General features: G+C 38.5%; 1 protein-coding gene across 1 annotated transcript in view; it reads left to right on the forward strand.

Annotated features, from left to right (window-relative positions):
- Positions 1 to 11,464, forward strand: part of ZDHHC2 (zinc finger DHHC-type palmitoyltransferase 2) — a 36,643-nt gene extending 25,179 nt beyond the window's left edge. Inside the window, exons 9-13 of the mRNA XM_009569838.2 lie at positions 2,218 to 2,344; positions 2,511 to 2,603; positions 3,723 to 3,832; positions 4,285 to 4,362; positions 7,647 to 11,464. Of these exons, the coding sequence (XP_009568133.2) occupies positions 2,218 to 2,344; positions 2,511 to 2,603; positions 3,723 to 3,832; positions 4,285 to 4,325 (371 nt within the window). The 3' untranslated portion in view covers positions 4,326 to 4,362; positions 7,647 to 11,464. The remainder of the gene's footprint in view (positions 1 to 2,217; positions 2,345 to 2,510; positions 2,604 to 3,722; positions 3,833 to 4,284; positions 4,363 to 7,646) is intronic.
- The last annotated feature ends 1,491 nt before the right edge of the window (positions 11,465 to 12,955 follow it).

Raw genomic sequence — 12,955 nt, forward strand, 5'->3', positions numbered from 1 at the left:
ACTGACTCCCAGTTTTGCTGCTCCCTGGAAATTGTGACCCCAAGAGGCCAAGCAGTTAATGAGCTTATCCTCTTCCTCCCTCTCCCTCCAATCCACAGCTTGTTAATAGAAACTGAGTACATTAAAAAAAAAAAAAAAGGAGGTAACTTTGCAATAAATGCTAGACACACTAATGCGTGCTTGCACAAGTGATAACTGTTTGGCAATCCCAGCCCCTAGCTCAGAGTCTTTTGATGTGAGGCGTCACTCAGGGCAGTGGCTCCAGCGCTTCGTTCCCACCTGTGCCCTCTGTAGAACCAAAGTTCCTTTGTTCAGTTCAAGTACCCTTTTGTTTCAAAGCTCTGAAAGGCATAGTTATTAATTCCAAGATTTTGCCTGCACTGGAGGCAAGGAGAGGACAAAAAAAATCTGAAAGCAGTCTGACTGTGGCCCTACTGGTGTTAGTTTTGATCAAGGTGAATGAGCACAAAGAGTCAGTGTCAGAGAATGATCTGGTACAGAAGAACAGGCTTTAAGGCAATGCTGCTATATTTAGTAGTAAACAAATACAGAGATCTGAAGGGTGATTTCACAGTTGTGAGTCCTGTCTACCATATAATCATAGATGCATAGAAAGAACTCTGTGTTACTAGTTAATTTTAAAAACCTCAAAGAAGATGGCCTGTGCCTCTGGTATGGCATTGTATTTGTAACTGAATCGAATATCAGTGTTAAACCAGGATTTACCACCACTTGGGTGCATGCTTGTCTGGTTACAAATCTTAAAAAAATAAATGAAAGAAGATTTGAGTGCCTGTTCTGTGCTGTATCCTTGGCTGTAATAATATTAATTTTCAATATATTCATTAAAATTTCTAAATCTCAAAATGCTTTTCCGTGGACATAAGCTGAATTAGAGTAAGGCAATGAATTGATCTGTTTTTCCCAGCTCTTTTCAGATTTACCAATATGTTGCTCATTAATGAAAAAGTTTGAATATACATTAATAGAAAAGCTTTTTACTTCAAGATAAGAAGTAAATCTCTTTTACTTTAAGAGATTTTGGATTTCTTCAGTTTTCTGAAAAATTATTTCTTTAGAAATCAGTATTGAGAAAAAAAATTAGTCAATCTAGTTTAAGTGGAGAAAATTTTATTAATGATGCTTAAATGAACATAAATAAGTGTTCTGTTTATAAACTGTTATATCACTTTTAGTGCGAAAAAAATTGTTCAAAGGTAACCATAATGCAGTATACTTCAATATTCCATGTTTTTAAAACAATCTGAATTACATGCAGGTAATACACTTATGTTTTCTTTACGCTTGACCCAGTGAAAAAGATCATTTTGTCTCTTCTTCACATTTTACTTTGGGAGATTGCTTGATAGGTGAAACCCTGAACATGTAATTGTTTGGTAATGAAGCCACTGGGAGCTGTCTTCATAGCCTAACACAGCCGTCTAAAAGGTTACTGCTATTTTCCTTCTCTAAAACACCTTGTAATGAATGCACACTACAAGTCGAAGGTCATTTCCAGCAGTTTGTAACTAAGGATTTACTGCAGAAGGGTGGTCTCTGCATGATTCCAGCATGGTTTGTGTCAGCTGTGCTGCCGGGCCGACTATATATAGCCAATTAAGGGAATTAAATGGCTATCAGTCATTTGGGGGAAAGTGAATGAGCTTTTTGCTTCAGGCATTTTGCAATACTTAATGCTATACATAGCTCTGTTCTCCACGAATTTAGGTTGGATGTTCATGAGGAATAATCTGAGTCTACAAGTGAAGTGCTTTCTTTATGCAGCTGTGAAAACACACATTTTCATACCGTAGGGTTTGAAAAGCTAGTCTTACTCCTAAAGTGGGTTAAACTTTTCTTCTTTTCCATTACTCTTTCACTAGTTTGCTCAGGTTTTCCTTTCTTGAACATACCCTGTGGTATAGTCACATGCTGAAGTCTTCATATGATATATCACTCCTTCATAAAAGTGAATTCCTCACTCTTCCTTGCCTCGATTAGCGAGGAGGCTGGAGGAGAGTTTCACACTTCCTCTGCAAGCACAGTGGCTGTGTAACACTGACTGGCTTTCATGAACGGATTAGTTTTCTCAGTCATTTGGGCAGTACAGCCTTTCTTCTTGGATGATGGCATCATCGGTGCAGTTGCCTAAATACCGTTGTGAAATTTACACGTGCTGTTCCTGTGAAGAAATCTAATAACTTTTTTTCTTTTAAGAGGTATTCAGAGCTCCCATATTTCGTCATAGAACAGACAAGAATGGCTTTAGTTTGGGCTTCAGCAAAAACCTAAGACAAGTGTTCGGTGATGAGAAGAAATACTGGTTGCTGCCTGTGTTTTCAAGGTATGCCCAGTTTTTAATGCTTCATTTGTTAAAACGAATAAGCAGATCACATGGGTTTTGGGTGGGTGTTAGTTTTTTGAAATCAGATACAGTAATATTCACTTCAGAAAAAAACAGTTTTTCAAAGGTTTTTTTGTATGTACGTCACTAATTCTGAATTTTTCAGTCTAGGGGATGGTTGCTCCTTCCCAACTTGCCTTGTTAATCAGGATCCTGAGCAAGCTTCCACACCTGTTGGTCTTAATTCAACATCCAAAAGGTAATCTACTTATTTGTTACTCATTTCTAATAGTTGATATTCTGTTTTTTCCTGTGCACATAGAAATACAAGCATGTATAAGGTCCTTAGAAGTGGTAAGCAAATGAAGCGTATCCTATTAATAAATACAAGTCAAATTTTAAACATCTAAGTTTTAATTCAGCCAATCCTCAGACTTAAAATTAAATTTATGGAAATAAGCTTTTCTGAGTTTGGTGGCATCCCAGGACCTGAGTTTTCCACAGTATCTGTAACATTCTCTTTGGCATACATGTAAGACAGTTGGTCTGCCTGTGATACAGATGGTTTACCTTGCAAAGCTTTTGGGGAAGCCTGCTTCTTTGTATTTGGTGAAAAGATGCTTCACATAAGGGGTCCCAGATATTGATTTTACTGCTATTATTTACTCAACTTATCATTGAGTACTGAAGCACAAGAAGCTGTGTATTAAATGCATCCACTTTATTTATGTTGATAATAGGGACATTTTCTTAATCCTTGCCCTTCATGGCCACGACATTTTTAAAGTGTGAAAAGTATGCCCATGTTCCTTAAACTAAATAAATATTATAGCTTAGTATTTCATATTGTAACTCTTCAGCAACATTTATGTAATGAAGTGTGTGATAAGTATAGTAGACTTGAATATGTGACTAAGAAATTATAACAGAATCGTATTGATAATCTTATATTCATAAAGGTACATTACGTTTCAGCTACCTGTTTATTGATGTTTTAAATCTCACCTCAGAGATCCATATCTTAAATTAGGCGAGATTTCTTGGAGATGTTCTCTCCACTATTTATCGTGTCAGGTTTGTTGTAGTGGGAGTCAATGTGGATAGAGTGCATTTGGAACTGAACTACATGTATTAATGTATGATATCTGTCAAAAATCAGAACATTTCCCTGTTCTGTGCTAGGGAGTTGATTTTTAGATTGTGCTTGCATCTCTGACAACTACAGTATAATGTGTGTAATGAAAACAGTGTAGTGATTCACCAGAAAAGAAGCAAGGTAAGGCAGGGAAAATACTGTGCACGACAAACTGGGAGTAAAGTGTGATGAGATACTGAAAATTTACTGTGGTTTACTACAGTGTTTTTATTGGCATTACAGTGAGAACCACCTGTTTCCTGCAAAGCCATTGCGTGATTCGCAGAGCCACCTTCTTACAGACACACCGACTTGGTCAGAAACTAGTGGAAAGCCTGAAAAAGGCAAAGTTGGTAAGGAGTTGATTTATCCTGTGATGATTTGTTTTGTAACAAACTAGTTTGGGAGGACATAGTGTAAAAATAACCAAGGTCACTTCGGTTTTGTGTTTATGAACCAAAATTCATGAAGCTTATTTTAAACGCATGTTTATAGGCAGTTCCATTTATGGAGCTGCTGTGCCCATCCCAATTAAACCTGACCAAGAGATACTGAGAACACTAACACTAGTATGTGCTAATTATCTTTTAGGCTGAGCCTTATGATTTGTTTTGAGAACAAATTGCTTATTTCTGAATCTGACACCTTGCTGTAACCAGTGAAAAAGCCATGTAATGGGCATAGGACAGGAATAGACTTGCTAATAGTGGAATGATGTTAAGAGAATTGATAATTAATACTGTAATATTTGCTGAAAGAGACATGAGACCTTTTCTTGTGGAAATACCACCTTTTGTTTTTAAAGGTATGACCAATCCCGCGTTAACCATGGAAAATGAAACCTAGTTGCCCTTAAAAGAAATATCTGAATATATAAGGAAAGGTATGTTAATGTTCTGTGTACTTTGTATGCTATTCCATGATTCTTTAGTACTTGAAGAATGCACGAAAGAAAACTACTAAAGCAATTCCTATCTGTTTTAATTTCTTTAGTGTGTTTTAGTAGTAGCACGTGCATTCATAGTTTTAAACTAAACCTCTGATTTCTTGATATGTCATGTTTGCAAAATATTTTTTAACCTTTATACGAATTTCTTTTGGTAGTATTCCAAAATATTATTATTATTCCCTTTCTCTAGAAAGATAATGAAGTTGTGACTTTTTGAGCTGTCCAGCAGATCTTTGTAAAGTTGAGTTTGAAAATGAAGTTAATCCTAAACAGTGAACACAAAGGCCATAGCTTGGTCTACTAAAGCAAGTAAAGGTCCATTAGATAATTAGAGAAAGATAGATTTATTCTAATATGTAGAACTATTAGGAGCTTGTTCTTCTATGCCACGTACTGAGCATCCTGTTAAATAACTTGAAAAGTTCTGCCTAGTTAAGACAAAAGGTGTCCATATGATGCACTCGGCATTTAGTCACCTATTGTCAAAAATAGCTGAGAGGTTTTTTTAGTATTTCTCCTATTGACATCTTGCAACATACGTGTAGACTTATGAGAAACATTTAGTAAATCCTGTTAGGTACGTAAGGGGAGGAGACCTTCATAATTGGGTTGGGGGAAGTGAACACAATTCATCATCATATTCATTTTAGTATTTTGAAGATTTCTAACCCCACTAAAGCTTAGAGAAACCAAACTATTTGATATTTAACGCTGGATAAAAAAAAATTACTCCATCCCTAAGAATTGGATCATAATAAATGATTTATCATTTTCTAACAACATTGGAGGAGTCATTTGTGTGCTCACAGCCCAGAAGGCCAACCGTATCCTGGGCTGCATCAAAAGAAGCGTGGCCAGCAGGTCGAGGGATGTGATTCTGCCCTTTTATTCCTGTCTTGTGAGACCTCATCTGGAGTACTGTGTGCGGTTCTGGAATCTTCAGCGTATGAAGGACATGGAGCTGTTGGAATGGGTCCAGAGGAGGGCTACAAAGATGATCGAAGGGCTGGAGCACCTCCCATATGAGGACAGGCTGAGAGAGTTGCGCTTGTTCAGGCTGGAGAAGAGAAGGCTCTGAGGAGATCTTACAGCGAACTTCCAGTACCTGAAAGGGGCTGCAGGAAAGCTGGAGAGGGACTATTCGTAAAGGCTTGTGATGATAGGACAAGGGGGAATGGGTATAAACTGGAGAGGGGCAGATTTAGGCTTGATATAAGGAAGAATTTCTTCACCATGAGGGCGGTGAGGCACTGGCAGAGGTTGCCCAGGGAAGCTGTGGCTGCCCCATTCCTGGAGATGTTCAAGGCCAGGTTGGATGGGGCCTTGGGTAGCCTGATCCAGTGGGATGTCCCTGCCCATGGCAGGGGGTTTGGAACTAGATGATCTTTAAGGTTGCTTCCAACCCAAACTATTCTATGATTCTATGATCTCTGCAATTGGAAGCACCCTTTTAGTCATTCCGAGAAAGTGTCTTAAGTGGATGTCCTTAATTTGTATGTGACTTGACTTCTGGACATGGTTTCATGGTGGTCAGACAGCTCTCTGTCACTCAAGAGTAAGGCATAGAAAGCCATCAGAGAATTGTGGTGATTGTTACTAGATCCATCAGGCATGGCATTGCACTGTCAATGCACATTATGAAAGTGGTAGGTGTGCAGATACGACAGGTGGCCTGTAGCTTGTAGCAAAAAGGTCCCAGAAGTTCAGTTGGGTTCATAAGAGAAACCACAGAATTCTTGACCATTACATTCTGGTTTTGTGTTAGGTGGTGAATGAAGACACAGATGGTTCCAGATATAGGTACATCTGAAAACTTGATGATGGTGTGAAGTTTTAAAGTGTTGAAAATGTGGGTGTCAGATGAACAGTTAGAGATGAGCAAATGAAACTCAGCAGTTGTCTGCTATTTTGACTCTGCTCTATGTAGATTTCTTCCTTAATAGACTCTAAAAGTCTCATTTCTAACCCTTCATTCAAAATGTAAAATGACGTTCTTCTGCCCTGTTTATCCAGCAGTTGAAACAACAAAACAACAGCTGCTGGAAAAGAAGACGTTGTTCAACTTCAGTTAGTTTAATGTCTTATGTGTAATCACTACTCAAGAGTAAAGAATTGGAGACAGGCTTTAATGAAACACATTTTTGGATTATGTTACAGAAATATCAATAATGGCAACTGGTTTTGTCGGGTTGGAGTTGTACTTTCAAAAGTTCTAGTGCTTTATTTACTTAAGTAATAACTTTTAAACTTTAATCTTTGAACAATGTGTAGACTTTATTGGAACTTTGTCATTCAGATTAGTCTGAATGTGAAACGTGGTCTTGTTGCTCAAGATGCTGAAGGTGGTTTTCTTCAAGCTGTCCAGCTTGACAAACATCTCGCACTTTTTTTTTGGCTTGGTTCTTGTTTTGTTTTTTTTCTTTTACTCCAGTCTGAGAAAGTAACAATTAGATTTATATTTTCAGTCTGATTACCCCACCTCCTGGGTTTTGGGGGGTTTGTTTGCTTGTTTAGGGAGTTTTGTTTCTTCTTTTTGTGAGCATCCATTTTGAAGTGCAGCTTTTTAAAGAGTGTGTGTGTTGCTGATATTGAGTTGCTGGAATAAGAGCCCATATATAAAAAAAATTTTGTATTAATTTTTGAAGTACTTTGCATTTAATTTCCTTCCTTTATTGTCAGTATTTGATTTATATTTGTTCCTAGGGAGTGAATAGGATACTTTAGTTAAAAAAAGATGCTGAAACCACAACAAAACCAGCTAATTTAGTTTTGACATGAAAAATACAGCCTGTAGCCCCTGCCAGTGTGTTAGTAATTTGTACTTCTGTCCCTGCTAAAGTTATGTTCAATATCCTGTGTCCTGTAATGCTTTATAGTTAATCAGATGACTAAATACTGAGAGTGCCAGATGTGTTTTGCACTAATGTAATAGAGAATTGCTTTTTCAGTGATACTGGTGCCTGGAGGTACTCTAAAAATAGGTCACTTAATTTCATAAACTGGTAGCCTGCTTGCCATGTGGTCAGTTTTCAATCGATGTCATTGTGAAGTTAATTAGTAGTGTAACTGAACAGTCTTACTGTGATCCTCTTCAGAGTGGGAGTTGGTCAGCTGTTGTTCACTTTCCGCTTTGAGTTGGTGAGACCTGTTGCGATAACTTAATTTTTAGTTGTTCTGCAATTCTAATAATGTATTTCGTGATTAATATTCTGTTCCAGTTCAAGAAAATGCTGTCGTTGGAAAGAAGATACATTCTTCCAAATATCAGCCCTGTGGCCAGCTGCTCCTGTCTGCTGTGTGGATGTGCTCAGAAAACAAACTGACAGATGTCTACCTGTCTCCATGTTACTGCTTGAAACATGAAACTAAACATACTACTTCTGAACCATATAAAGAACGTTTCAACTTCAAAATTACTGGGTTTTAACAGTCCATGTTCTTGCCTTGGTTTTGCCAACTCACCCGTTAATTCAAATTGCTTTAAGTAGTTGACCCTAAAATCAAATCATTGCATTGCTGGCTTCACAAATTGGGAGAACAGCCAGTGTCGTTTACAAATAATTTAGCGACTGGTGGACTCTATTTTCTTGAGTGTTTGATAAGCAGTTTTTGAACATAAGGAGACCGAGATGAAGCATCTGGGTATTTTTGGAAAACATTATTGCAAAAGCTCTGTTTTAAACCAATAGTTTGAAAAGTTGCGGGGGCGGGTGGTTAAAAAGTGGAGCAATAAAAAGCCTGCGTTCAGATGCCTCATACATAAATGAAGCTGGCCAGCTGGGGATTTTGATGAGAGCTGCACAGGACAGTGCTATGAATTGGGAATTTTATTGTCCCATCTGGAGTTGTTATCCTTTGGGATATCAACTAGTTGTTAGTTGTTTTCCTTTGCAAAACAAATAATATTGGCACTTACTTAACTTTGATCCAAAAGGCTTTTTACCAACCTGTGTTCCTGAGGGCCGCTGTGTTGAAATCCTCGCTTCTTCTTAATCAGTAGCTGTCTCATTTGTTTTTTCACTTGTTCTGTAGGACACTGCCTTTCTTACTGCATAACTTAATATGTATGTAGAATCAAGGAGACTTGCCGTTATAACTTACAATATTTGCATTTACAGGACAATGGACATTTGATTGCAATACCAAAAAGCCAAGCTGCTGCATGTAGGAAACCCCCCTGGAATTAAGTTAGGAGCTAGCAGCTTTCTTAGGATCAGAGTTGACCTGCCAGATAACTAAAGATGCATTATCCACTTTCAAAGTCAAGGAAGTTTCAGCAACATAAATCTAATTGTCTTGTGCCTTTTGTATACACTACATTTAGAGTATCAGTGTTTACATTTAAATGCAAATTGTTATTCTGAAAACAACTTCAGGAGGAACTTAATTATGCTTTCTAGGTGGTTGGATAAAAAGACTAGTCCGGGGAGGAAAAAAAAGGTGAAATTCCATCTCTCAGACTTGAGCTCAGTTCAATTGAAGCAGAAAAGAACTTCTGCTATCAAACCTGCATCGCTTGGCAAGTTGGTTCACAGTGCAAGATGCCAGTTGTTTCTTTAGAAAACTGGCAGCAGGACTAAGTGACAGGGTTCTGAAAGCAAAAATCTTACTCATTCTTCTACAGGCAGGTAGCTTCAGAATTTGCTTTTCCTGCGTTTACAACCTAAGTGATAGCTGTTGGAGCACAAATGTGGCTTTTCTTTTCTAGTGAGGAAAAAAATGTATTTATTTTACCTCTCTTCTTTTTTTTCTTTCATCTCAAAATTTTACCAGCCTGAAAACGTTTCTTGCCAGAAGTGCCAGAGTATGGATCCCTTGATATAGAACACCTTTTTATTTAACTAGCATGAAGGTAGCATACAGTTTACATGATACCTGCAGACATCTAGCAACCAAAAGTTTTTCACAGCTATTTATTCAATGTTGTTCTGTCAGCTTACCTTGTATTTGTGTTTGTTTAAAGGGTAATTTGTCAAAGGATAAGGGGGAGAGGGGAAAATATATTTTTTAACACTTCAAGTTCTCTAGCTGTATAGTCTTGTTTTTTACGCAGTTACTCACAAGGTGGCTTGCCATGGAGCATGCACTTGAAAATATTGAGTAAAAAGTTGAAATTCAGCTTCAGTGTAACTTGCTCCATATTTTTACGTTGTAGAGATTTCTTTCCCAGCAAAACACAATGGGAACGGGTCTCTCTAATACAGACATCAGTGTCCCTGACCATGTCCAGGTTCTGAGAGTTCTCAGTAAGCCTGGGGATCGGTGTAGAGAAAGGACAGGGATAAGGGATTGAGAAATGCCTGGCTTCTCCATGTCTCAGAAGTCATGTTTAGAAAGCACAACAGCCCTAAATAATCTGTAGCTTTGATGTAGTCAGAGGTTGTCCCTTTGCCACCAAACTGATGAAGGCATGGGAAACGTGCTGATTACAAGAAGAGGAGGGGTAATGATGGTTGCTCAGAGGCAAATGTTCAGCAGATCTGAGCCAAAGGGCTGTAGCCACACAACCTCTCAGAATGGGTATGAGCTGTGCCTCCACGAACAGCACTGTCAGCAGGCTTTTGAGGGTTCCTGGCAGTTCTCACAGTAAAGAGTATGGACAAAAGTGAGCTAATCATGCTTCAAAGTATAATTTTTGATATGACTGTATTCTTGGCTTTTAGCTCTCTTAATACTTTCTATAGTGAAGTGAAAGTGGTAAGTTTTTGACATACTGTCAGTGAGCGTTGATGCTGTTACAATGCATGCAGGAGGATTTGTGAATAGGTAAGGGGAGTGAGGAAGCACTGTTGTTTGTCCACTTACACTGATTCTCTTGTTCTTTATATTCTTGCCAGGCACTTTACTACAGCCTTTTGTGTAATTTCTGTATTTTTTTCAAAGACTGCTTTTTACCTACTGTACAGTTACTAATCTACTTTTTTGCTAAAAAGAAAATAATAGCCCTGGTATTTGTCTAGCAGTATGACTGCATTTCAAGCTTCAGAAGAAGTTGGATTGAGTTCTACAGACTTCCAGATGGGCCTGAGTCCCTAATGACAACAGAGTTAAATTTATTTTCTGTATATGTAAACAGTCATATGAATCATAGCCCCCCCACATGCATAAGAAACTTCTTTAATTTCTAGGTTAGAACTAATCTGATACATGTCTGCACCAGAAGTGTTTCACACATAGTCTACATCAGCTGATGTACGGGTGATGGAGTGCTCCAAGTCTTCACAGATAACTATTTTTCTTAAGAAAATGGAAAACCTAGATGCTGGTGAGCTCTTCCCACTGAGCACCTAGGCACGGCTGCTGCTATGCACTTTAATTCGTTAATGTGAGAGAAAAAAACAAGTTTAAGTTGCAGATTGAAAGCTATTTAGTAGCCTGAACTGTGGGCAGGTAATGAATGAAACACTGGTACCAATTTTAGACTGTTTGCATACTTAAAAATCAGGGCCTTTAATCAAGATTTCAGGAAGGTTGGAGGAAGCAAGTTCAGTTTAAGTGCACAATGGTACACGGAGCTGTTAATCAACATTTGGACTGCGAGTTCCTGCCCTGACTCAGTTGACTGGTGTGCTGGGGGGCAATATATTTCTATGTAGATTTAGTGTATAACTTTGCCACTTGTTCATGTATTGCTCACATAAATAAATGCTTCATGTTCAGCAAGTTCTGTACGTAGTAGTCATTTGACACAGTACCTTCAGTTTTACTGTGTATGCGAACAACAGAAGAGCACTCATCTCTACTGTGGCTCCATTAAACAATGGAGTTGCTGTAAATATCCCCCTTCACTGCAGATATTTGACTTTTTCAGGTAAGATTTCTTTCCCTGGTTTAATTGGTAGATCCATAGTGGCTCACAAAGCACCTTATATTGAAGGAGGGTAAGAGGGAACCAAATCTTTTTTTGGTCTTTCATGGGTGAAACATTCCATGCCTTCATATTGGCAGCACAGGTACAGCTGCACTCCTTTGGATACTGTCAGAGGTTAAAAAGGCAGGATTCTTTCTTAAAAGAGGCATTCTTAAACCTTCCTTACTTTATAGAACTGAGGAGGTGCAAGGAGAGGAAGAATGTGACTCAATGGGATTGTCATTGAGAGTATCTTGGCTTCATGAGGGCTCTCTAGTTCTTCCTCCATCCCGTGCCACATTCATCCAATCTGCTTCCCTTCCACTCCTTGCTAACAGTCTCCCTATGGAAAGTATTAGATGCCACTCTGGTGCAGAGGGGAATGAGACTGCACAAAGGCCTCTAAAAATGCAGGAACACTTATGGAATTGTAAAAGCAGCTTTTACTTGTTCCAGTTTGGATAAAGCCTGCAGTATGTGCTCTAAACTTTCCCATTTTTTTGTTATAAACCCCTTCCATAAATAGCTGCACTGAACCATTTACATTCTCATCCAGAACAAGGTTAAAAAAAGAACCTGCTTCTGTAGCGTATGGGGGGGGGCTCTGCTGCCACTTCACTTCTAGGTATCACTTATTCAGCAGTGGCATGATAACAGGACAGGAAAAGCCTTCTGGGATGAAATTCTGAGTAAGAGGCATCTGACATAAGCTAAGGAAAGCTTTGCCTCTTTTCCCTTTGTAGTTTTTCAGTTGTTCCCTTTTTAAATTTTGATGATCATTCTTTCTCTCCTCCCTAACTATTTAAGTCCAGATTGAAAAGTCTCATTTGAAGTCATAGAATGGTTTGGGCTGGATCATCTAGAGATCAAAAGATGATCTAGATCCAATCCTACTATCAAGACCTACATCCTCTTGATTCCCTCACAAGGTTTATTCTAGACAAATAATTCCTCCATTTCTTCAAGTTTTCCTTATGGTGCCCATCACTGGAATACAGTAGCTCCATCATCCTGAAATCTGACTTTGTATTTTCCAGTATTTGGGGCAGTGCTTACGTGCATCAGCCTAGATCACTGTAATCTCAAGCAGATGGGCCCAACAGTTTGATTGCAGCAGTTGGAAGAGCACACTGTGAGCTATGATCCCTTTCCCACCTCCTGCATTTTCACAGTTTAAGTGATTGACATAACTGGAACAGACCCAGCACTTCCTGACAGTCACCATTTTATGAAGTAATTTTCCTGGTTTTTTTCTTCTGAAAACAGAGTAATTCTCGATTCACCTAAGAAGCCTCAGTTTTAAAGTCAGAATACATAATTACAGACTGCTACAGCAGGAACTAATCTCTGATATGATAGGGAAAGTAACTGGAAAAAATCTGGCAAGTAGTTAAAAAAGATACAAGTATAGAGAAAGTAACTTAGTGATGATATAAGCACAGTAGCAATTAGCCTTCATATAAAACACAACCATAGATACTACAGATAAGCTTCAGAGCATGCAAAGGGACACCAGTGAAAAGCTCAGCTATTACGTGATGAAAGGTAAATAAAAAATTCTTGACTGTGAGAATGACAGAGCACTGGACCAGGCTGCCCAGGGAGTCTCTTTGGAGATACTCTGAATCTGCCTGGACAAGCTCCTGTGCAGCCTGTTGTAGGCGAACGTGCTTTAGC

The sequence above is a fragment of the Cuculus canorus genome, chromosome 4 (assembly GCF_017976375.1).
Source record: "Cuculus canorus isolate bCucCan1 chromosome 4, bCucCan1.pri, whole genome shotgun sequence".
Taxonomy (NCBI): Eukaryota; Metazoa; Chordata; class Aves; order Cuculiformes; family Cuculidae; genus Cuculus; species Cuculus canorus.